This window comes from Coloeus monedula (genome assembly GCF_965178545.1).
Source record: "Coloeus monedula genome assembly, chromosome: 6".
Classification (NCBI taxonomy): domain Eukaryota; kingdom Metazoa; phylum Chordata; class Aves; order Passeriformes; family Corvidae; genus Coloeus; species Coloeus monedula.
This window is the reverse complement of record NC_138786.1, coordinates 25531524-25556335: the sequence shown is the minus strand read 5'-3', so window position 1 is coordinate 25556335 and position 24812 is coordinate 25531524. Positions and strand designations below refer to the sequence as shown.

The window sequence follows — 24812 nt, the reverse complement described above, 5'->3', positions numbered from 1 at the left end:
GAAATTCAAATCCATGCCTGGACCCAGCGGTTGAGGTGAAGGAAGGCAGCCAGGAACCAGGCCAGCACAGGGAAGGAGAAAGGGAAGCAGGGCTCTCTCTCTGTGCCAGCCTGGCCCTGCTCCCTGAGTCGTGTGCCCTCTTGCAGATGGCTGGGTTGGGCTGGAGGTGACTGAACTGGGCTGGGTTACTATCCCAGACGAAGGAGAGTGGCGCTTGATGTTTGCTGACTGGCTCTTAAGGGAAAAACAGCACTGCTGACTCCAGCTTCACAAGCATGTTTCCTGCATTGACCTCCATGGCTGACAGCATGGGTGGTGGCACGGATGCCACTGGAGCCCCTGGGATCTGCAAGTGCCAAGGCAAGGGGAGAGCATGTGTGGTGGAGAGATGGCACTGGGGCAGCAAAACTGGGGTGGGGGAGGATGGTGCTGTGTGCTGAGCAGCCAGGCATGTCCATGGCTTGCTGACCACTCTCTTTGTGTCCATAGACTGCACCTGCCCAACAAGGGTGTCTTCCCTTGCCTCCAGGGCAGCCAGCCCAGCCGATGGGGATCCAGGAGGATAAAGCACTGGCCAGTAGTATATAAGTATGTGGTATTTTTATTGGCTTGCACAGGCTGTGTAGTCCCAGCAGCTGCTGCAACGTTTCTTTTCAACAGCTCTCCTCCCTCCCACCCACGTCTCACCCCACTTCACCCTCTTGTGTCTGTACTAACCAAGGCCACCGAAAGCTGGGCTGCTTGCCTCATGCCTGTGTCACTGACTTTGTTGTAGAGAGCAGTTTGCTGCTGGACTTTGATCGACTAACATGGCAGCTTCTGTTTTGCTGGAGTTTGGATTGAAGGTCAATTGAGCTCTTCTTCCTCTGTGTCCTAGCCATTGTGGGCATAAGAACCTAGATCTGGTGCATGCTGAGTGCTTGGAAGACCTAAGGTGACAGCACTGAGGGTGGTTTAGCCAAATGACTAAACTAAATAATAATAAATAATAAAATTTAGCTGAAGCAGTCTGAAGTTCAGTAAGGCTGTGACTGCCAGAAATGATGGAAAAACAGGGCCTGGGAAACAATCACCATTGCTGGGACGAAGTTGCTGTGTAGGAGCCAGTTCCTGGGCTAGCCAATACCTCATTCACAAGTGTTCCCGAGGAGATATGGAGGCAGGGTATGGGATAAGTCCCAAGTTCCATTCCCAGGCTCCCTATGCCTTGGTCTTTGCAGAGCAGCACATCAGCCTGGTCAGGATGTGGCTGCACGTGTGTGAGTGCCGCAGTGGAAGACCCTTACTGCTCTTCCTGGCTTCTGCTATACAGTTTCTCTGCATGGCATCCTGGGCCTTTCTGAGTTTGCCACTCAGTCTCTTGTTTGTCTGATGTTGTAGACACAGAAGTCTTGTATCTCAGGGAGTCCTGTCGTTGGAGGTGTTGGAAGCAAGAGGCAGTGTGGCCAGTTAGTGCTCTGCAAAGGGGAGGTGGATGGGTTTTGGAGAGGTCCAAAGAGCCGTGGGTTGAACACCAGAGGGCACGGTCGCTCTTCGTGCAGACCTTTGGTGCTCTGCTGTGCAACTTCAGGCCTTTCCCTGCAGCTGACTTCATCTGGGTGTTGTGACATGTCCCTTCTGCAGGGTTGCTGGCCTTGACTCATCGCTCCTGGTTTTTCTTTCCTCTCTTCTGCAAGGAAAGGATTTGCAAAGCATTCACATAGAGCTTTTTTTATGCTGCTGTGGCTGAAGTGGCTGATGAGCTTGATGGCTTAAACTGGTCAGCTGCTGTTGTGGGCTGGCTGATGCTCGGAGACAAGCCTCCAGCCAAGGCAGCTGTCAGCCAGCTCCCCACTGCACGGGCTTGCATGTCCTGGTAGCACTCAGAGCCTCACGATGGCACTCACTCAACTTCTGCACCTGGAGCCTGGGTCACTCTTCCCACACCACAGGTCTCTGGAGCACCCAGTGTCTCTCTGTGGGCATGGGAGGAGGAGCAGAGAAATTCGGGAAGCAGAGCAAGGCAGCCCTGTGTTACTGATCTGTGCCAAAGTGCTAGTCCATTCCAGGAAGGGGGACAGTGGTCTGCTCTCTACACAGGCATTGCTTCTTCCCCCCTCTGAAGGATGATGGGAGAAAAAAACCAATCAGTGATGCTGGCAGATGTGGGGACATTAAGATGAAAGAAGAAAAGGATAAGAGCAGATATGCTGAGGGCATTTAGAACAAAAAGGGTGGAGGAGAAAAAACCCCAGCTTTTCCTCCTGCCCTCCCATTTGTTGCAGTGGGACAAGCTGACATTCACCAGAGCCAAAAAATTATAGATTTAGCATTGTTAAAAGGAGTTACTTGAATTTTGATGTGAGGTGCAGGACGTGCCACAAGGTGAAAAAGTGAAACCAAAGGTTAGACATGATATCAGTAACAGGGTCACAGTTAAACCAACAAATGCCACTCGTGTGGCAAGTCAGCATGTGCTTTGCTTAGTCACAGGGTCATGATGAAGGCTTGGGAGGTGTCTTTCCTGTCCCAGGCTTTGTGGTGTAGAGAGATCACTGGGGACTGGGTTTCTCAGGGATGCTGAACAGTTCTCCCCCTTGCAGACACCTGCAGGGGCTGCCACTTGTGGTGTGGTTTCAGGTGCGTGGGACCAGGATCTCCTCACATGGAAAGTCTTGCTCAGGGCTGCGTGGGCCTGGGGAGCTTCTTGGTCTGAAGCAGTGGTTTCTGCTTGAACACAGCAGACTGAAACCTATGACAGCAGCACAGGGAGCCAATGGTCTCCATCACAACCTATTCACCTGTCTGCATGTTAACAGGCTGAGGGCTTACTAAGTTGTGGGGGAAGGAGGAGAATGGCAGCAAGGTTTGCATGGCTGATCTTGAGGAGAGGGCTCTTAGGCTTCCTGCTCCCGCTGCCTCCAGGGACTTGGAGAATTAGTGATCTGGTCTCTTGGTGGTCAGATTGACTTGGAAGGGATTTTGGGGGCTACCATGGTCACCCCTTCAGGCTGTTTCCATTTGTAAGTCTAGGTCCTGCCAGCCCAGGAGGGAAATAGGATTGTGGTGACTGTGAGGAGCAGCAAGTGGTATCAGCAGGAGTCTCTGCTATGCATAGATCATGGGGGACAGGGAGAACAGGGTGGGCATGGGGCACTTGAACCTTCTCTGGAAGTGTTCAAGGCCAGGTTGGATGGGACTCTGAGCAACCTGGTCTAGTGGAAGGTGTCCCTGGCTATGACAGTGGGGTTGCAACGAGATGCCCTTTAAAGTTTCTTGCAATCCAAATCATTCTGTGATTCTATGCTAAGCTTCCTTGGCTGGAGATGGGGCTGGGGAGGAACCGCACATATCTCTTACCAGGCTTCTTTGCTCTGAATGATTGACTAGTTGTAGCACATTTTTAATTTTCTCTTTGATAAAACATCCTGCCAGTCCCAGTAAGTGAGTCTTAACAATGATGGCCTTGGACCTGTTCCTAGGGGCCCTTCTGCAGCTGGCAGCATGGCTGCCCTGAGGCTGCAACAATGCTGGGACCTGCTTGACTGCTAGTGGCAGCTGGCTCTTTCCCAGCAGTGGGAATTTCGAAGGATGTGTAGATACCATATGTAAGGAAGGGGGCAGAACCCTCCACCCTTCCTCAGCTGCCAGTTTTGAGGGGGGAGAGGACTGATGGGGGTGAGCACCTCCTGCCTGCCGTGGGTATCTCCAGCTCCCTTTCCTTGCTGGTGTTGTGAGAAAAGGGCTGAATGCAATCCTCAGCAGCTTTGGCAATGGCCAGGTTTGCTCATGTGTCCTTCCCACTGCTCTCTCCCACTGCTTCGCAAAGGCCACTTGCCCCTCCTGCCGTGATGGAGATGGCAGCAATGGTGGTAGGTCAGCCTTTGGGCCTGGCTACCGTCTGGTGAATGGTTTCCTGTGAACTGATTTCTAGACACCCATCGGGGCAGGCAGCTGGCCGCCTTCGCCACGCTGGCTGCAGCCTCTGCGACATTTTGTTATGGTTGTGTTACTGTAGTCCCGCTCCAGGCCCCGAGGAGCACTGGGCACGGTCCAAATGCACGCACATTCCTACACACAGAGAAGAGCTCCCTGTCTAATTTTAGCCGTGACATGTAGGCAAGGGGAAGGGGCAGGCAGGAGGGGGCAGGGTGTGAAAGGAGGAGGTCTCAGCTGCAGCCACCCGCACTGACTCACTCACTACGGCCTTTGTGTGGCTATCGGCTCTCATCGCCCGGGTGAATGACCGAAATAACAATAGCTGGTGACGCATCCTGGAGTCAGCTGGCCTTTGGTGTGACCTTCCCTCCCCTCGCTGCAAAGACCAAAGCCGAGATTGGTTTTGTGGCCCCAAAAGGGAGATGGGTTGTGTTTGGCTGGGAGCAGATCCCTAGAGACAGCTGGGGGACCCGGATAGTAGTGAAGCATGACGGGGAAGTCCCCAGCCTGGCTATGAGAGGTCTCATGTGGGGTTTTCACGACGAGGGAACACAAAAAGCTCCTGAGACGTCTGTGGAGCCTACCTGGACCAAAGACTAACTCAGAAGCAAGTTACCTCCTGTGCATGAAGACAGGCTCTCCGTGGCAGGCAGCTTGACTCTCATCAGCCATGCAAACCCCTTTATCCAGGTTCCAAGAAGGCAGGAGAGAATCGCTGCTTTGGTGGGTTCCTTCCCACGTCCTCCTGCTGCCACTGCCAGGGAAGCTGTGCCATCCCCGAGCTGCAGTTGAGCGCTCAGAGAGCAGCTGGCGCCGTGGGGACCCCTCTCTTTCTGGGCCCGCTGTGGTGCATGCGCCTGCGGCTGGGGGTGAGCCGGCCTCGGGGCTGCTCGGAGAGGAAGTGCAGTTGGTTATTTTAACGAGCGCTGTCAGGGTTTGCAGCGTGGGGAGGAGCGGAGGGAGAAGCCAAGCACTCTCTCCAAACTAGGACTTGGTAGGGGAGGGCTGGCCCGCTGCTGCGGCGCGGCCACTGCCACCCACTCGGCACCTGCAAGGACCCCTGCGCTGCTCCGGATCAGGTCACGGGGGCTTTTTCCCACTAACTCCCCTTTCCTTATCCTGCTCGTCCCTCTCCCTCACGTTTGTTGCTTTTGTTTGTGCTGGGTGGGGGATGGGAGGGGACCTGGCAGGAGAGACAGCCCTTATTTTATAGGTATGGCCTTTGGTTCCAGACCACTGTGAAAGGCAGGGGGAGCAGACCCCAGAGTCATCCCCAAGATCCTCAGCTTCACTTCTGCCGAGCACTGTTTGCTGCCAGAGCCTGGAGCAAGCTGGTCCACAGCAGTCCCTAGGGCTCAGGCGAGGGGTCTGCGAAACACAGCCACCATGGCACTCAGTGGTGCCTGGCTGTTGTGCCGTGGGGTTTCCCTGCCAGTGGTGTATTTCCAGCCACCCATTCTGCTGCTTGCACCCTGCCAGTCTATGTGGCATGGGGGTGGCAGCAGAAAATCTGCAGGTAGCAGAGGACAGGGAACCAGCCTGTGCCTTGCTAGGACCCGCAGTCCTCAGTCGCTTTGCTGTGGGATAGTTTAGGAAGGCAGGACAGATTTGCGGACTCCTGGTCTATCCTCTGGTGCTGGTGGCACTGTGATTCCCTGCTTATGCCAGGAACAGTGGGATGCCCTTCCTGATCCCTGCTGTGGGCTGGAGGGAGGCATGTGATTCCCATCTTTCCGATCAGTGCCTGTTGTGGAGTGCCTGAAGTTTTCTTGACTTTGCTTTGGGACGTGTAGAGACTTACTAGCCCTGGGAATCACTGGCTGTGTTCTCTATCTGCCACGCTGCAGCTTTGTTGTTACACAAGGTTCATCGCCTCCTCCCTGGGGCTGCTGCCCTGGGCAGACACTTTGTATTGCCTTGCCTGGGGCAGCACTGTGGCTGGTAATTATTTCTGCGCCGGGATTTTGTCCTTGTGTGCCAGGGGAAAACTCTGGGATTGCTCTGGGAGTTTAGATCAAACAGCTGGGCTGTGGGACTGGCCACCCTTCAAATAATGCATCCCTCCTTGTGAGGAACAGAGCTGTGCTTACTGAAGGAGGGTGTGATAATGGGAATCTGCAAAAGATTCCATGGCCTGGGCACCTAAACCACCAGGACACCCTGCTGAGGCCCCTGCTGCTTTGCTTCGTGCATGTCACTCTGGAAAGGAAGCTCAGAGAGAGAGAGAGAGAGAAGAAACTCTCCAAGTCCTTCCCAGCCTGCATCGCTGGTCCTGCTGATGGGACCAAAATAGAAACTGTGTGGCCAGCCTCTCCCCGACCCCTGCTCAGCCTCAGCCCCAGCTGATGGTGGTGGCTCACCCTCTGTGTTTCAGCCCTGGTTAATTCATGGCTCAAGGCTGTCAGTCTTGCTGTTTGGCTCCTCAGCCAAATGCAGCAACAGATTGTTTACATCAGTGCTGTCAGGTTTCTTGATTGCCAGGAGGCAGATTATTTACTGTAGTGGCATATAAACTTCATAACATTATGATGGTGGAAAGTTGTCAAGGGATATGAATGCCCAGAGTCAGCCCAGAAGGCTCCAAGGAGATGGTTTGAGTTTAAATTAAGATACAGCACTGTCTTCCATGGATTTTGGGAAGGAAATCATATTGTTGTAATGGGAACATTACTCTGAATGTTAGGGCTGGCAAACTCTTCACTTTATGAAGCCTCTGTGGAGGATCTGAGCTACTCTGGCAGTTGTGCCTTAAAACAGATCTCATGTTTGCCCTGAGAAGGTGGTGAAAAGGAGATGGCACCATGGCATCATGCAGAGCTTGAGGTGAGGCAGGATGGATCTGCCATGAGAATGGCGTTGGGAAAATGCTAGGAACTGTATAAAAAGTCTCAGTCCCTTCTGCTCCCAGCCACTGTTCTTCCCAGAAAACCAAATGTGAGCATTTTCTTGTGAAGGGCCAGGCATTAAGATGGCATGGCTTTTGCCTTGCTTTGATTGAGGCATGGTCAGGCAGTGTCCTTCCACCTGGCTTTGCCACTTGGAGAAGCCTACTATGACAAACTGACAAACTGTGGTGTTTCATTTCTTTGCCTTGCTACAGTCCTCCCCCAAGGCAGCTGCTGGTCCCTGGTGCTGGATCCGTCACCCTGACTTGCTCGTTCAAAGAACAATACAGCTTAGAGGCTCTATCTCCTCCCTGTGGTGTCCCCAGCTCCTGACCAGCTATGAGTTGTGCTCTTGCTCAGCCAGGTACAAGACGGGTGCAGAGAGGCTACACTGATGTAGCTGCATGTCCCTTGTGAAGCAGTGCTGTCCTGGGGCCTCCGGGTTGGCCAGCTGGAGTGCCCAGTGACACTGACAGTCTTCTGAGCAAGTTGGCAAATTTGCTTAGATATTGCCAGGGGCACCTTGCTCTCTTGTCCATGACTAGTAGCCCTGGCAGGAGCTTCTATGCAGCACGTGCAGGGACCTCAGGGACCACAGGGCTGGGAGGAGGTCCTCTGCAGCTGCATGCATCTGACCACCAGCTGGTTTCTAAGCACTTGCCTTGCTTTCTCAGGAGCAGAGAGGTCTGAATTCATCTTGATCAGGCCCAGGGTTCACTGAGAGATAAGTGGAGACGTGTTACCCTCTGAGTGCCCTGCTAGGATCAGAAACTGGCTTCCGCAGCCTAGAGGGGCAACCTTATGGTTGCAGCAGTAGTCCCCTCCTCTGCAGGGTGACTGCAACTGAGGATGTCCTTGGCCATGATTTGCCCTGGTAATACCATGCTCCTGCAGCTCAGAAGCCTGGAAGTGGCCCATATAGGTGGTGGCACTTGTTGCAGTAGGTCAAATGTATGAACCCTCAAGAAGGTGAGCACAGCCCATAGCTCACCCCTCACGATGCTTTGAAAGGCTCGTGGTTTGGATGGAGCCTCCCTGCCCCTGTTCTGGGGGGAGCCCCATCTCCTTGCTCATACTGGACCCAGCGTGGGGGAGCTCCTGACTCTGTTTTATTTGCGTGATGGTAGGAGAGATGGCAGCTGGAATGGAAATTCTGAGTAGAAACAAACTGCGCAGTTTGGGAACTTGCTGATCACTGCACACCTCACTGCAACCAAAGCCTGAGGGCTGCACCACATCTTAACCAGCATTTTCCCTTCCCCATCTGGCATGGGGGCACCTTCCTCAGCAGACCTCATCTGTGCAGGTTGCTCTTTGTGTAACATCAGAGAGGCCTGGCTGGGGAGCCCCAGGGAGAGGAGAGGTCAGTGATGATATGCGTGGGAAGCAGGACGGGAGAGCGGGGGCAGGATCTCAGCAGGGGTGGTGTGAGGACAGCAGTGTACATGGGAAGATTGAATATCAGAGCACTGAAAGGGGGGTGTGGGGTGTGCAAGCTTGTGATGGAAACAGGGGCTGAAGGCAACCAGTGGTGTGCCAACGGGGTGGGAATGAGCAGCAGCTCTCTGGACAGGCTCCTGGTCTCTTGTCCCTCAGTCCCTCCAGTGCCCTGGCAGGGAGGAGACAGGGAGGCAGAAGCCCAGGAGATCTTGCTGTCACACAGGAGGGGCTATTAATAACATTTACACTTTCCTTGTGGTTGATCTGTACAAGTCAAGTGTCCTTTCCAGGGGAAGACAGCTTGTAAACTGAAATGGGCTCCTGCTCATGCTGCCAGCTCTAGTGCCACAGCAGCTCCCCAGCACCCACAGTTAGCCAGGATGTAGGAATCCAGCCAGCTGCCATCAGGACAGGTGCTCGTCATGGAACAGGGCAAAGCTCTCAGACTCATTTCCCTTGTAGTCCCATGGTTGGAAAAAATGCTTTCCCATCGACTAATTGGAGGTTTGCTGAAAGGTCAGGAGGAGCTGATGGTATTATTATGTCCAGACTTCTCTGTGGCTCAAGGCTCGTGCATTTACTGCCAGCAGCGTCCTGCAGTAGGGTCCTCTTGCCTCATTTGGTGCCAGGAGAGGGGTGCCAGATTTGTCACAGTATTAAGGTAACCTGAGATCTCTCTTGCTTCTGGGCACTGGCAGGAATAGACCAGGCTGCTGGAGGGACTAAGGGAATAGCAATGTGGAGGAAGGGCCAAGAGGGTGTATGGCACAGGATCCCTCTGCCCATCACAGAGGGCCTGTTAAGTATGGTACATGAGCGTTTGCTCAAGGCTAGTGAAGCAAAGCAGAATAGTGGAGCTGAATATTCAGATCCCCTTCCTGATGTGGGCAGAGGTTATGTCATGGAGGACACTGCATGTTTAGCCCTAAGAGTCAGCCTGTCTGGTTTTGGAACTACCACCACCAAATGAGGGATAGCTGCTGGATATCTGGAGAGATATCTCTGTATCAGCTGATCCACAGGCTCTGTGGCTCACTGCAGTTAAAAGATGCAAGTTTTTCCTCTTCAATCCCTGCTGTACTTTCCAAGGGTGTTTAGATCTTACTGGGACATGTTCCTGCTTCAGCAGCATCCCTGCCCACTGAGGCCAGGCAGGGTGTATAGGATGCTTTAAGGAGACTGATAATAAAAAACACCCCACCTTTCAAGAGCTCTGATTGCAGATCATGGGCAGACCAGAGCTGCTGTCTCCTTCCTTATTCACAGAAGGAGATTGAAATGATAGTGTGTATCTGCTCATAAGCAGAGTTGATATCCCAGTGCATGCAGCAGTACTTCCTTTCCTTTGCACCCTGCAAATGCCAGGCTGCCTCTATTCAGCCTCCTTACCTAACTGAGCCAAGCAACGCGGCCTGCAGAGCAGCCACAGGTGCTGGCTCCTCTCCATCTTTTCTCAGTGACGAACAATGGAGATCCCAGAAGCGTGCTGGTGTTAGGCCAGGGGCTTCCAGAGCTTAGCTCCTTTCAAGCTCCTCTCTGCCTCGTGCATGGTCCCCCAGCTGCTCTGCACACAGCTCTGCTAATGCATATCAACCATGGGTAGCCCCAGCAGTTCGTCCATCTGCTCCACCAGCAGCAGCTCTCAACACCTGTGATACACCATTTGGAGCTCAGGTTGGAAGTGAGATGCAAGAGGTGGGGATATGTTCACCCAACGTATCTGAGCTGCCACATGCTGCTGTCATGGGCTGCCAGATGGCAGTCTTGTAATAACCTTCACCACTGGTGGTCAGAGCTTGCTTCCATGTGCCATTTACAGACAGCCCTGAAGATGAAGAGGTCCACAGTCAGCTAGAGCTCAAACATAAATGTCAAGCCAAGGTTGTTCTAGCAGGTTTCCTCACGAGACTGGTGCAAAAAGGAAGGAAGCTGTGTTGAGAGATCTTCCTGCCCACAGCAGCAACACAGTGAGTGGTACAGCAGCTTTGTGCTGGTGGGATATCTGGGGCAGGAGGGAACAGCCATTCAGCTCATTTGAGGTGCCTTTGGTCAGTATAGCTCCCCCAGCAGCTAAAGCTGGTCAAAAAGGGTCTGTTGCAGTGTGCCACATCCTGTGTTCTTGCTTGTGTTTTTCAATATGTTTTATTTGTTTGGACAGTTTTTAATGCCTGTTGGTGATGATGCTCATTGACAGCCATCTGAGCAGGATCCAGGGTGTGCCAGGTGGCCACGAAGGCCAGCAGCATCCTGGCCTTCAGTAACAGTGTGGCCAGCAGGACTAGAAAGTGACTGTTACCCTGTACTCAGCACTGGTGAGGCCACACCTCAAGTGCTGTGTCCAGCTTTGGGCCCTTCTGTCACTGAGGTGCTGGAAGGGCATTGAGGTGCTGGAGCACGTCCAGAGGACAGTACAGCTGGTGAAGGGTCTATAGAACAAATCTTAGGAGGAGTGGCTGAGGAAGCTGGGCAGCCTGGAGAAAAGGAGGCTCACGGGAGACTTTATTGAGCTCTACAAGTACCTGAGAGGAGGCTGTAGCAAGGTGTGGGGTCAGTCTCTTCTCCCAGAAAACAAGTGATAGGACAAGAGGAAACGGCCTCCAATTGTGCAGGGGAAGTTTAGATTCTCTTCTATGCAGTTTACTGTGCATCATCCTGCAGATAAGGGGGAAAGGAGACATGAATGGAGCACTGCAGTGTTGGGAACAGGCTGGAGGCCAGGGTCGTCAGCAAAATACTGATGCCCTCTGCAAAGCTGCATGGGCCTTGGTGGATTGAACCTTCTGGTGACCAAGTACCTGCCTGCATTGCTTGCAGTGGTAGGACTTGAGAAGTACTTCTGAGGAGGTGAGGCTTTGGTTTTGCTTTCAGTTCAACCAGGCTTTAGCTGCCCTGATGCTGCTCTCTGGAGGCGATTGCCTTCCGTCCTTCCTTCCATCCCCTACCTTACTGAGTACAGGCATGGCGATAAGGCTATAGAAACTGAAGAGCTGGCTTCCTTGTCTGCAAGGCTGGAAGAGACCAAACCAAGCCTTGTCTTTTCCAAAAATACAAACTCGCCTTTGTACTCACCTATTAAAAAAGGGTACAGCCCAGTGGATTGCTTGTGCTACAAGCACTATCAAAAACTCCAGTTTGTCCAGAAAATAAAACCTATGTCCCATCTTACGTGCATTTCCCGAATAAAAGGGGAAGAAGCTTCTGATAGATTTGCCTGTTTGTGTGGACCTTGGGTCATTGGAAGTTTGGGCCAGAGTGATCTCCTGAAGGTTGTCTGATATTACTGACCTGCAAGAATGTAAAAGAGCATGGGAAGGGAGGAAGACAGAAGAAGGGGAGCAGATGTCAGTTTTAGTGGTGAGCAGCATGCCCATGCCCTTGTGGTGGGTAGGGGAGATGCCTTGCACAGCATGGAAATCACTGAGAGTGGTGGTGGCTTGTGTGTGCTTGCAGGCTGCCATGATCCAGAGTCCCTGCCTTGGGACCAGTTGAGAAGAAGTTTGCTTCTACCAAACTGTGTGTTTTGGTGGGTTTTTTTAAGTTGGCCTTGAATAAATCCTCTCTAGCCACTGAAGAGAGGTGGCAGACGGAGGGTGGGAAATGAAGCACTGACTCTGGAGGAGGGGAGCACTGGAGCTAGCCAGACTCAGCTCCTTCCACTCAGGCCTTTGTGTGCTGAGCCGCTGCCACTGAAAGTGTTGCAGCACCTTCCACCTGTGGCCCATGGCTTTCCACAGACTGCTACAATGTCCAGGCAGTGGGCTGGGCAGGGAAAGCATGAGAGCCTCTGTAAAGCTCTTTCTCCCATGAGAAGGCAGTTTTGCTTAGGACAGATGGGATGGTTTTCCTAGCTCTCCTTTGCCCTGCTCCAGCCTCTTCCAGCTCTCCCAGACTGCTTCTACCAAATTTTCCTGCCCTGGTTTTACTTGCCTGGTTCATTTTCTTCTGTGGGATTTGCAAGGGCTTAATTTCAACTTGCTACAAATTCGGTGGGACTGGTGCTTAGCCAGAGTGGTTGCTGTGGGGAAACCAGGTGGATCAGCATCAGGAGAGTGGGGGGTAGTTGAGGTACCAGGGCTGATTGGCACCTCGGGGTGCACAGGGGCTCTGCTGATCCCACAGTGGAGAGCAGGGAATGCAGAGGGTCCTGGCCAGGTGGTGACACCAGCCCTACTATTGTAGTCCTCTGGGCTGAGCTGTGATACTTGTGGAGCAGTAGAGCTGTGGGGAGCAAGCCCCTGCCACATGCCTCAGGTAGCATTGCCATGTCTCCCACTCCCTGCTTCAGCCATCTGTCCCCTGCTTCCCCCTGTCCCCTTGCCCTTACAGCCGCGGTGTGGCCTGGACTCATACTTAATTCCTGGTTTCTGTGTTAACAGCCACCATCCGGATGCAATGGAAACCTTTTTTAGGCGGCACTTTGGGCGGAAGGGGCTGCGGCGCACCAGCGTGGTGGCTGTGCCCACAGGCAAGGCCAGGCGTCGCTCCCAGGTGGGGCTGCCCTCCACCTCACTGGCCCAGTGCCGACGTGGCTCAGGCACCCCAGCAGCATCCGTCTCCTGCCTGGGCCTGGTCCGGCGTCCTGGCACCCGTCGCCGCTCCAGCACCACGCCGCCCTGCCTCAGCCCCAGGTTCGCCGTGCAGACGAAGCACAGGGGCCAGGCACAAGCCATTGATGCCAAGCTGCTGGGTCCCACTGTCCTGCTGGCCAGCCTCATTCCCACGGGAGAGATGGGGGACAGGGCTCAGTGCAGCGACAGCTCCAGATCTGAGTCTCCAGAGGACAGTGGTGCAGCAGCAGGAGCTGAGCAGGGCCAGCGTTGTGCTGAGGAGACGTGGCTGGCCATGCTGCCCCAGCTGCGGCCGCTCCAGGCCGGGCTGCTGTCACGGGGCCCCCGCTGCCTGCGGCGCGCTTCCTCCCACCGCCTGCCCACCGAGGTCACTCACAGCCGGGCTGCCTACGGCCTGCCAGGCCGCTACCGCCGCCTCAGCCAGCGCCGGCGCTCCAGCGATGCCCCTCAACCTGGGCTGCTCCCTCCTGGACACCCACGGCTGCTGGCCCAGTGTTGTGCAGGAGTGGCTGGAACCAGGTGCCCCTCTGCCACCCTCGTCAAGGGTTTGGGACCAGAGCTCACCTGCCGCACCACCTCGGACAGCTGGAGCCCCCGGCTGCTGTATGTATGGCAGCAGTGTGCAAGCAGGCAATGCCATGGGGAGGGGAGAGGTGGGGTGCAGACCCAGGTTTGGTGGGGAAGGAGGGAAGAGACAGCGCCATTGGCCCTGGCTGCCGTCGGTGTCTTGCAGTGCTGCTGGCGTACCTTGAGCATCTTCCACTCAGGCCAGCACTGCCACTGATGCTCTTGGTGCAGCCCCTGGGGCTTGTGGGTGTCCTCTCCTGCCAGGCTGGGGCCAGAGGAAGGTGGTAGGCCTGGTTGCTGGCTGGAGATGCACACTTCTGCTGGCTGGATTTCCCGCTCCTTTCCTCCACCGTGGCACATCTGGGAGAAGCTCACTAGCCCCAAACAAACAGCTGCTTTTATTCTGGCTGGTTGTACTGGTTCCTGAAAACAGGCCAGGCTCTGAGGTGTCTTGGTGTGGGAGAGATGCAGGGAGACTGTGGGACAGGAGCACTGGATTGACCCTGCAAAGGCAGTTACACCACCACAGCTCCATGGATACTCCCAAGGTGATTTACAATGGAACTGTATCCCTGAGGGCATTAACCCAGCAGACCCAGGCTATGCCTTTTGTTGGGTACAGGGTATCTGGCTGAGCTGTCAGCAACATGGCCAGTACCTCTTCATCCCACAGGACTATCTCACAGGACCAGGTCCTTCTCAGCCAGCTGGGCTGGAAATTCACCTCATTTCCAGCCGCTTGGTCCTGAGGAGGCTTTTCTGCTCCAGCTTCATGTTGCATCTCAGAAGCAGCTTGTGCTTTGCATATATATTTAATAGCCAGCCCTCCTGTGTCTTCCAGGAAAGCTATTGCCAAATCCAGTCTCCAGCACATGGTAGCCCAGCCAAACCCGGCACTAGCCCTGAGGAGCGACTCGGAGAGGCAGATACGCAGCACTGTGGATTGGAGCGTAAGTTGTAGTGTGTTTTGCTGGGCATTGCATGGAATGGGCTCTTGGCCAAGAAGCAGCAGGCTCTTCCCGGGTTGAGGCTTCCCAGGTGACTGACTTTGACACATTTATGGCCTCTGCCATTGCCACCAGCTGGTGCCAGCATCTGTGCTGCTGGCAGCACTACTTGATGCTGCGAGAGGCTGTGGAGGCACAGGTGGTTCCTGGAGGGATGGCATAACTACTCCACTGCCAGCTTTTCTGCTTCTGACAGCCAAGATCTTGTGGCTGGGCCCAAGCAACAGGAGCAAGCCCCTGCTCCTTCACAGGCAAAGCCCCGCAGGTTTTAAGCTGCACCCTCAGGCTATAGCACAGAAGCATGTTCAGGAGAGTTCCCTGCACTGAATCTGCCCTGATGCCTCCTCCCGGGGTGATGAAAGCAGCTCTCCTGTGCAGGACACTGCAAGTGGTTTGTAGGTCTTGGAGTTGGTTTCCTGGGGCCCTCTTGTTTACAACAGGGGGCCATGGCAGCAGCTTTGTGAGGTTTCCTCTGTCAAGATGTCCCTGGCTGTTGTGTGCATCTTGTCTCCTGGCCTCCACCTAGCTCCAACCTCCCACCCCCAGCATCGTCCAGTATCTTGTCCCTTGCACAAAGCATTTTAGAGGCTCAAATGCCTCTCTGAGGATGCTCTCAGAGCATGTGTTGTCTTGTGTCTTTCAGGAGGCTGCGGTCTATGGGGAGCACATCTGGTTTGAGACCAATGTCTCTGGGGACTTCTGCTACGTTGGGGACCAGAACTGCATGGCGAAGCTGCTGGTGAGTCACCTGGGGCCACCTGCCTCACCAGCAAAGGCCACAAACCCGGCTGTGTTGTCACCTTATGGGGAGACCACAGAGGCCACACTGCTGCTGCTGCTGGGGGACATGCAGGGGTCTGGGGAGCTGCTGAGGCAGGGACTGTGTCCCTCCTGCCTCTGCATACCAGAGGGTCAAGTCCCCAGTTTCTGCCAATGCTGGTTCTCAGTTTGCAATGGGAACCTGATGCAGAGCTGCCACTTGTCTGGAGGGTTCCAGAGGGAGGGTATTGTGACTCCACACCCTTAGAAGGACAACCTTAATCCAAGACCTTTCAATAGAGGAGAAAAGTGAGCTCTGGAGTCCTCCCTCCCAGTTTGCAGGCTCAGTCCTGCTTGTGGTGCAGGACACACAGCACTGATGCCACCCTGTGCCTGCCACCTTGCAGGTGTCTGCCACTGATGCCACTCTGCAGGTGTCTCCCAGACCAGCTTCCATGGTGCTCTCAGGCAGTATCAGAAGAGGACAAGGGCTGCAGGACAGGACAGTAGGGAAAATAACCTCCCTGCTCTGTCCCAGGCTTGAGAACATCTGCTATAGGCACATGCTTACATCCCTTCCCTAGACAAGAAGTCTAGGTTGTATCTAACTTTAATATAGGGCTTGTTCTGTATCCCAATGCATATGAAGGAGGTATGATGGGAGGCTGAGTTTGCCAGGCTCTGAACACTCCATATATTCATTCACATATTTTTTTTTCCTCCCCTTTTCTTATCGTTCAGCAAAAACCTCTCTCCAGGCGTAAGTGTGCAGCCTGCAAGATCGTAGTGCATACACCCTGCATTGAACAGCTGGAGAAAGTGAGTAGAGCCTGTTAAGCCTTCCCTGCAGCTTGCAAAACTGTAACAGCCTTTTCTTGGGCAGTGAAACACAAGAAAATTGGGGAACTACAATGTGTAATTGCAAAGAGGGGTCTTCTGAGGAGACAGTACCAAAATGAGGATCTAGTGACATGATTGGGAGCCCAGGCCCCATTTTGTTCAGTAACCGAGATGTGAGGGTTTTGTGGCAAGTACCAAACAATTCCAGAGGTTCTGGGCCTTGCTGTAGTACAGTAAATTCCAGTAGGTTTCCTTCAGGTACAATGGTTTACTGATTCCTCTCATGTGTGTTCAACCTACAGATAAATTTCCGCTGCAAACCTTCCTTCAGGGAATCAGGATCCCGGAACATACGGGAGGTGAGAAATGTGCCTTGGACACTGCCCACATCTGCCTCTCCTGTTTCCAGTTTGGTGGGAAAGACACCAGATGCTGCCAGTGTGTTGCCCATCCGAGTGGTGGCATCATGTTCCTTCCTGCTCCAAGGGGGTGGTGCCGTAAAAGGGATGTTTCTTTGCAAGGCAGCAGCACTGGGTGTGAAGAGCGAGGAGTTTGCAGGCAGCATATGCAGAGCAGCCGGTGGTTTGCATGTTCTGAATCTCCTGAATCTGCCTGGGGGGAACCTACAGATGGTGTTTTCTGGGAGAAACTTTCCCCGTTGTGTTGGTCCCCAGGCACACAGATGAGCTGTGGCAAACAGCAGGTCCCCAAGTCTCCTGCAATTTGAAAGGAAGCAGTATGGGCTCACTTCTGGCTTTATCACTCAGCACTGACCTGGGTGCCACAGGTAGAAGTGGAAGTTGCCCACAGTAGTGCTATCAGACACCTTCAGCCCATGTTGTAGTATACTGGACATAAGCAGTGGCCTGGAATCTGTCTGCTGACCTGCACTGGTGGAAGCAGCTGTCAGCCTTCATGCTTCACCCTCCAGCCTGGGGAGCCAGTGGAGCCTGTGCAGTGCTCTGGAGTGCGTGTGGGTGGCTCGGTCATGCGCCATTTCGGTAACAGAGCTGCCCCCATGCTGTGTTTGTGCTGGCACAGCAGACTTAGTTGGGGAAGGGTATTCAAACACAGGGCTGCCTGCTTTGAAATGCTAGCAGGACCTCATAAAGGGAAGCTTTCAGCATCACTTTAAACCTTCCTTTCTTGCTTTGTTTTTCTTGCTGTGCCTCCTTCCCATATCACTCTTAGCCTAGCTCCCTTATTTGTGTTTCACTTACCCTTTGGGCTCTGCTGACAGCTTGCTGCCTCTGCCCCATCTTCTGTCTCTATTTTTCTTCTCTTCAGCCTCTACAAATTTTTTCTCCCTCCCCTTTCTTGGTTTTTCTTTTTTCTCACAAATTCTGCTTCTCCATCCTGTCTTTCTAATGCTTCTCAGTTCCTCCAAGGCGTCTTCCTTCCTGTTTCCCTAAAAAAAGGTGCTCTTCTGGCCTTTGTGGTGCCAGGTATCCCCTTCAGGGTCAGCCCTTTCCCTAGATGTGCCTGCTTGGACCCAGAGCTGAGCTCTAGGCATAGCCCTCCTTCTGCTCCTACTGGATTAATGTCCACTAAAGCCAAGAAGACTCTTTGTCCTCTCCCGTGTGCTGCCCAGAGCAGGCAACACTGGAGCTCTGACCCAAACCTCCTGCCAGTTTCTGCCTTTCATCATCATGATCCCAAAAGCTGTCAGGAGCAGGATGTTGGGTCCTGCCATGCCAACCTGTGAACTTGCACTCCCTTTTCTCTTTTTGCTACTCTCTCTGCAGTGCATTTCCCAATACAGGGCTGGAAGAGTAGGATGGGATTTAGGACATGTGGTGCTTCATTACAAAACTTCTGACTCCCTCACAATCACTTCTGCAAGTCCCAGCCCTCAACCCACCGTGAGCCTGCAGGCAGAGCAGAGGTGCTGGTGAGCAGCCTTGCTGCCCACGCTGGGACTGAGGCGGGCTCAGGATTGGTCTGGGGAAAGAGCAGGGGGAAGTGGGTGTGGAGGGCTTTGGGGCTGCCGCTCTTCTCGAGGAACATGGAGGGAGGAGGTTTGTGGCTTAGCTGCAAGCACTTCCATCTTCTTGCTGTGGGCACAAACTGTGTCTCCCTAGGGATTTTCACACCTTCCACCAGCACATTTTTCACTTGGCACTAGGGGCATCTGGGCAGAGATGTTAAAGGACAGAGATGTGCTACTGCTTCCCCATTCTCCTTGGGTCTGCTTTGTGTGATTCTCAGTCTTCACTTTCCCTGTTCTCCTTCCTATTTCTTCTGGTTTTAATTCCCTTTATTTGGAGCATCTTAAATTGGCCTCTTGCCCCCTGATTCTTTGGCTTTGCCTTCTTTCAGAGGGTGGAGGCTGGTGCCTATGAGCAGTGGTTTTGCTGCAAGAGCAGAGGCTGGCTGGCCTGTGTTCATTCCTTCTGCCTGTTCTGTGTTCCCTCACACACTGGGCCCTTCATTCCCCTTTTTTTTTAAATTTTCTTTTTTTCTTTTCCCTTTAGCCCATCGTTGTCCGGCATCACTGGGTGCACCGGAGACGGCAGGAAGGGAAATGCCGGCAGTGTGGCAAGGTGAGAGAGCATTTTGGGCATTTTTCTCAGCCTGGAGGAAACCTAAGGTCAAGCCAGAGACAAGAACAGGGCTGGGAACCAGGGATATCCCACCATTCCTGTTTGGCAGCAAACCCAAGACACGTGCCCTGCTTTGCTCAGTGAAGCACTATGTAAGTGCTTCCCACATAGAGTAGTTCTTCCCCTGGGCCCAGTTAATCCTGAAGGAGACTGTCTTCTTGACATGCTTTGTTTGAGCAATAAGGACACCCCTGCAGAGCACAGTGGCCTCCCTGGTGCCATTGTGGTGGTTGGGGCTGTCTGACAGGATCTGGAGAGCTCCAGCTGCAGATGTGCTCTCTTTGTTAATGTCTCTTACTGGTGCAAAAGTCCTGTTGGATGGTAGGAAACTGCGAGGGAATTCTTTAAGCCTCTTATCCTTTCTTCCACAGGGTTTTCAGCAGAAGTTTGCCTTCCACAGCAAAGAGATTGTAGCCATCAGCTGTTCCTGGTGCAAACAAGCGGTGAGCAAAGCCCTCCCTGAATGCCTTACCAGTCGGTTCTGCACTAACGACCTCTGCTTTCTGCTGGGACTCCCCCAAGTAGCCTGCCCTTTAACAGCTCCTCCTGCTGGGAGAAGCTGTACTATGACATTGGCAAGCTCCTTTGAGAAGCTTTCTCTTCATTGCCTTCCCATTACAAAATTCCTGCATGGTTTCATCCAACACTCCCTGCACTGGCATGGGGGACCTGAGAGGAGGAGGTGGTGGCTGTGCCCAGCAAACTGAGCAGCTGAGTTCTCTCTGTCTTCTTCTTGGCCAGTATCACAGCAAAGTGTCATGTTTCATGCTGCAACACATTGAAGAGCCCTGCTCACTGGGGGCTCACGCTGCTGTTGTCGTTCCTCCTACCTGGATTCTGCGGGTCCGGCGGCCCCAGGTAAGTCACTTCAGCTCTTGTGGCTCTTTCACAGTTCCCATTTACCCAGTGGCTCCTCACAGAGTTTTTATGTTTGTTCCTTTTCTCTCTAGAATCCACTGAAATCTAGTAAGAAGAAGAAGAGGACATCATTCAAGCGGAAATCCAGCAAAAAGGGGGCCGAGGTAAGAGATGAGGGGACTGGGAATGACCTTGTCTTGGAAGGGCAGGGAGACTGAACAATGAGGAGCAAGGCAGGGAATAAAAGTGGGTTTTTCTGGGTCTGCACTGAGGTTAAAGAGGTTGAGCTGGAGGGAGGGTGCCTGCTGGCAGGGTATATCCCAGATACAAGGTTTATGGGGTGGCTGGAATGTTCTCTTTCTCCTGCTTCTGACCTGCGTGATGTTAGGGCTCAGTTGGAGGTGGGAGTTTGCATTTCCCCAGCTTTGTTGAAGGATCTATGGGATCTCTTGCAGGAAGGGAGGTGGAAACCTTTTGTCATCAAGCCCATGCCAGCTCCTCTCATGAAGCCCTTGCTGGTGTTCGTGAACCCCAAGAGCGGTGGGAATCAGGTATGGCCTTGTCTGGTATCTCCCTAAGAAGACATCTCTGTGAGAGCATTGCCATTTGGCTGCTGAGCTCTCATCGTAGTTTTGGTGATGTCTCAGCTACACAAGAGGCCACAATGCCAGTTTGCTGCCCAGCAGTTCCCACTTTTGCCAGGCTTTGCCTGTGTCTCCTCCAGAATAGTGTTGTCTTAGCCTGTCCCCAGGCAGGACCAGATGCCTCCTTCTGCTGTCCACTGGGAACTTGATATTACCTAAAGTCTTTCTTCTCCCCATAGGGAGCCAAGATCATCCAATCCTTCATGTGGTATCTCAACCCACGGCAAGTTTTCGACCTCAGCCAGGGTGGACCCAAGGAGGCGTGAGTACTGATGGGGGCAGTACCTTTCTCTCCCCTATCCATGTCCCAGGATTCCTCCCTAGAGCTCTTCCCCCAGCTGGCAGAGGCCTGATGCTTCATAGCTCCCACATGCAGACAGACCTTCAGTGCTTTGAGAGGCCTATCTAGGATAGCTTGATAGTCACTCACAGTCAGTGATTCCTGATGGAGGGTTGGTCTAATCTTAAGGCTAGTGCTGAAGAGCCATGGGGTGAGGTTCCCAGACATAGTTCCTTATATTCAGTTAATGTTGTGCGAGTCTTGTCTGCTTGCTGCGTTCTGGGTTATCTATGTGTGCACAGCCTGTGGACACCCCACTCTTCCTTCACAAGAGCTGGCGAAGCCAAAGTTACTGTGGCTTTGCCCACTGCTGTGAGCAGCTCTGGAGGGAGACATGGATGTGGCTTTGTGAATGCCAAGGGCTCTGTGAGGCAGCTGCTGTGTACCTGCACCTTCAGTACCTCTCCCCTCCCCTCCTCTCCTCAACCTCTCCATTCCCTGCAGGCTGGAGCTGTACCGCAAAGTCCACAACCTCCGGATCCTGGCGTGCGGGGGAGACGGCACGGTGAGTCTCCAGCCCCTTTGCCCAGGCCTTTCCAGTGCAGACAGCAGCCCTCCTTGCTGTAATCCAGAACAGGGCAAACTGTGCACACTGTGTCCATGGTACAGCTGGTAGCATGGATACTGTGGGTGCCCTCATGCACTGTTCCAGGGAGTGATAGTCTGTAACATGTCTGGATTTGGAGCCCTTTTGAGGGCCAGTGTCCTCACTGGGGTTCCTGGTATCTCCTGCAGCAGCTGATTAGAGCATTAAAGACCGTGAATAGCCTCAGATGTGGCTAAGGAGACCCCATCTCTGCCCCTCTGCCATCGCTAGTGCTCTCCCTGCCTGCTGGTCCCTGAGATAAACAATGGTTTCTTTGCACTCTCTTGCTTGAGCAGGTAGGCTGGATACTCTCCATTCTGGACCAGTTACGTATCAATCCACCTCCTCCTGTGGCCATCCTACCTTTGGGGACAGGGAACGACTTGGCCAGAACACTGAACTGGGGTGGGGTAAGTGATGGGCACAAGAACCCACTGCTGACAGAGAAGGGCTGAATGCTTCAACTCTTGTTTCAGACACATGGGTGGAGATTTGTGTGGGCTGGTGTTTTAACTTCCTGTAGATAGAGACCAACAAATAAGTGCAATTTGGATGTTGCCATTCTTCTGACATTTGAATTGTTCTGCATTAGATTATACAAAAGCAATTGCTTTTTCAAATTTTGGAAGATTTTTAGAAGGAAGATTCATTGTTTTAAATTTCAAGTCCCACTTCATTGTGCATTCGAGTAGAGTTGGTCTCTCTTCTCCATCTTTTACTCTGGGATGTCTTATCAAAGCCTGCTATCTGGGGTATCTCTGTGGGAGACGGGCATGAGACTCACCAAGTCCTTCCCTTCACCAGGGTTACACGGATGAGCCTCTGTCTAAGATCCTATCACACGTAGAAGATGGGAACATAGTGCAGCTCGATCGCTGGAACCTCCATGTGGAACCAAACCCTGATGCAAACCCTGAGGAAAAGGATGAGGCAGCTGCTGACAAGGTGGGACACCTCCTCTCGATATCTGTTCCCTGTGCTAGAGGTCTGCATTCTCTTTTCTCCACTGGCTCAGGCAGCCCCAGCACCTGGGGCTACATTGTTGGGTTGGTTTCCCTCTCACTCCTCCAATTCCACCATTCTCTTCATGGCTCTGAGCCACAGCAGTCGTGGAAAGGCATGTAGAGTTCATAACTAAATGCCTACCAAAGGTTTTTAACCACAACTTGCAACAGGTATAAGCCCAGCCTTCTGTGAGACTGTTCTCTTTAGCAGAAATGTGGGTGATTGCAGAAACCTCAGAGAGCAGAGTGTGTCCCCTTGGGCCACTTCCCTTACCCCTAGGAGCCAGGAACTTATCCATTATCTCAGGCTGGTAACCTCTGTATTTTCCTAGGGAAAAGGCAAGCAGGGTCCCTCAGCCTCACGAGCACTGTAGTAGCTCTGCTGTAAACTGACTTAATCTTTGCCATGGGCACATGCTGGCAGCCTCATCCTTATTCTTCCTTTCCATTTCAGCTCCCTTTGGATGTCTTTAATAACTACTTCAGCCTTGGCTTTGACGCACGGGTGACGCTGGAGTTCCACGAATCCCGAGGTACAGGGCAGTGGCAGGACTTGGTCGGTGTCTGTGGGATGGGCCCGTTCTTGTTTGTGGGTTCCTCAAGAAAGTGAACAAGAGAATTGCTTCAGGGACAGAGCTGGAGGTGAAACAGGAGGAGCAAGTCCAAGCTGCAGAGGGGGAAGAGGGGTGCCTGCACAGGAAAAAAGCTGGGAGCAGACTCCTGGCTGAGGCTGGCTGTAGAGCTGTGTCTGAGGAGAGCTGGTAAGTGAAATATTTCCATATGTAGGCCAGTGACCTGGACTTTTTTTCTCCTTTCCCTAGAGGCCAACCCAGAGAAGTTCAACAGCCGGTTTCGGAATAAAATGTTCTATGCTGGGGTGAGTGTGTGGGGGATATCTGAGCCTGCCGTCACAGCAGCCTTAATGTCAACTGGAGCACAGGCATAGACCTGCCTTCTGTCTACACCCTAAACTCAGTCATTTAAGTTACCTGGACCTTCACGTGCACTCAAGCTAAGCCCCCCAGCCCAAAGGTGGAGAGTTGCTGGAGAAAGGCTGCAGCACTGGGAGTCACAGCTCCTCTTTGGCTGCGAGTGCTGCTGGCAGTACAACTTGCTCTGTGGCCTGCAGTACAGTTGCTGTATTGATCTTCTGCCACTATTGTTCTTGATCTCCAGCTCGTGGGTGGTCACCCAGGCAGGACCTCCCTGGAGCTGTGGGAAGGCAGGCTGTCCCCCCTGCAGAGGAATAGGAAGCCTTTCCATAGAGTCTCCACACTACTTTGGTCTTTTATTGTATACTTTGGACCAGTTACAGCTTCCTGGCTAATTACACCCTCCTCCTGTATCTCACCTCTAGAGCCTTGCATCTCAGTATCATCTTCGTTCCTCTGTCTCCACATCCTCAATATGCTTTCTACCCATGTGTCTGGTGACTGGTATTTGAGCAGTACTAAAGGCCAAGCTGCTCTGTGCCATCTCACATCTGTCCTGCTTGTGTCTCTTTTCCTATCTGCACAGTTAAACCCAAAGGGAACCTATGCTGTCCCTCCTGGAATCTCTAGATGGGGTCACTTCAGCTTTGTTTTGTGGTACTTCATTACAGCTCGAGACTGAATTTGTCTCTTGTGACTTGAGTCTCACTAGAGGAGACTCACCTTGCCAGCTCTTCCCTAAAGTCAGGACTGGGTTGGCATGGGAACACTAGAGCATGTTACTGAAGGTGCCCCAAAGGTTTTGGTGGACAAAATAGCAAGAGGAATGGATCATATTGTTTTGGAGGAGGAGAAGACTTCTGTGGATGAAAAGGGGGTTTGCAGGTTTCAGCAGCTGAGGTCTGTGGCAGGTCAGTGGCAGGCTTCCTGGCTGCCCATTCTGGTGAACACCTGGGCACTAACTCTGTCTCTTACCTTGGCAGACAGCCTTCTCTGACTTCCTCACTGGGAGCTCCAAAGACTTGGCGAAGCACGTCAGGCTGGTTGTGAGTGTGCTGGGGTGCTCTGGTCCAGGGAGGGGGTGAGCTGTGGAGGCATGAGGAGTGTCCCTTGGCACACTGAGTATGGCAGGGCTGGGGAGCGGATATGTTCCTGGGAGCATCAGCCTCCCCTGACTTGGAGAACACTCAGTGTAGGGAGCAGAGGAGGGAGGCCATTTCTTCCTAAGTGGGTAGGATGGACCGGGCTCCCCATTACAGCAGCCTGAACACCCCTGTGTTGTCTCCAGTGTGACGGGACAGACCTGACCTCCAAGATTCAGGACCTGAAGCCCCAGTGCCTGGTCTTCCTTAACATCCCAAGGTGAGCAACCCCAGGACCTGTCTTCATATGCTGGGCTTCAAACACCTGTGCTGTAGATCCCTGCCTGGGTTTTGGATGCTGGTCCAGGCATTTCTTCCCGTCCCTTCACAGGTACTGTGCAGGCACCATGCCTTGGGGCAACCCTGGGGAGCACCATGACTTTGAGCCTCAGCGCCATGATGATGGCTGCATTGAAGTTATTGGCTTCACCATGACATCGCTGGTGAGTCAGTACTGTTGGCAGCTGTAGGTAGCAACCAGGGGAGTGACTGGTCTCATTGACCAGGTGTCAGCCAGCCCACAGCTCCACAGATCCTCTCTGGAGGAGTTGTGGTACTGGCCTGTGTGACAGTGTCTGCTCTTTAAGATTAAGGTGAGGTGCTGTTATGCCCTGGTCTCTGTGAGTCCCTTCTCACTGAAATAAAACCTGAGACCCTCAGAACTTGATTCACTTGCAGCATCCAGCTCACAGTGGATGCTCCCCTCATCCACGTCTCAG

The 24812-nt window shown here is 53.2% G+C and overlaps 1 protein-coding gene across 4 annotated transcripts in view; it reads left to right on the top strand.

The window, feature by feature from the left end:
* The window catches only part of DGKZ (diacylglycerol kinase zeta), a gene marked incomplete at its 5' end in the record, with an annotated part of 46544 nt that overhangs the window by 6907 nt on the left and 14825 nt on the right, over positions 1 to 24812 (top strand). For 3 of the 4 annotated variants that reach the window (XM_082283852.1, XM_082283851.1, XM_082283854.1), the window contains 20 exons: positions 4972 to 4997; positions 12620 to 13414; positions 14220 to 14328; positions 15029 to 15124; positions 15886 to 15963; positions 16287 to 16343; positions 18459 to 18527; positions 18959 to 19030; positions 19329 to 19445; positions 19538 to 19609; positions 19901 to 19996; positions 20269 to 20351; positions 20874 to 20934; positions 21312 to 21425; positions 21820 to 21960; positions 22474 to 22552; positions 22841 to 22896; positions 23935 to 23997; positions 24240 to 24313; positions 24425 to 24536. In XM_082283852.1, the coding sequence (XP_082139978.1) occupies positions 12636 to 13414; positions 14220 to 14328; positions 15029 to 15124; positions 15886 to 15963; positions 16287 to 16343; positions 18459 to 18527; positions 18959 to 19030; positions 19329 to 19445; positions 19538 to 19609; positions 19901 to 19996; positions 20269 to 20351; positions 20874 to 20934; positions 21312 to 21425; positions 21820 to 21960; positions 22474 to 22552; positions 22841 to 22896; positions 23935 to 23997; positions 24240 to 24313; positions 24425 to 24536 (2328 nt within the window). Of the gene's footprint in view, positions 1 to 4971; positions 4998 to 12619; positions 13415 to 14219; positions 14329 to 15028; positions 15125 to 15885; positions 15964 to 16286; positions 16344 to 18458; positions 18528 to 18958; positions 19031 to 19328; positions 19446 to 19537; positions 19610 to 19900; positions 19997 to 20268; positions 20352 to 20873; positions 20935 to 21311; positions 21426 to 21819; positions 21961 to 22473; positions 22553 to 22840; positions 22897 to 23934; positions 23998 to 24239; positions 24314 to 24424; positions 24537 to 24812 lie in introns of those variants that run through there. The other variant, XM_082283853.1, reaches the window with a different exon arrangement.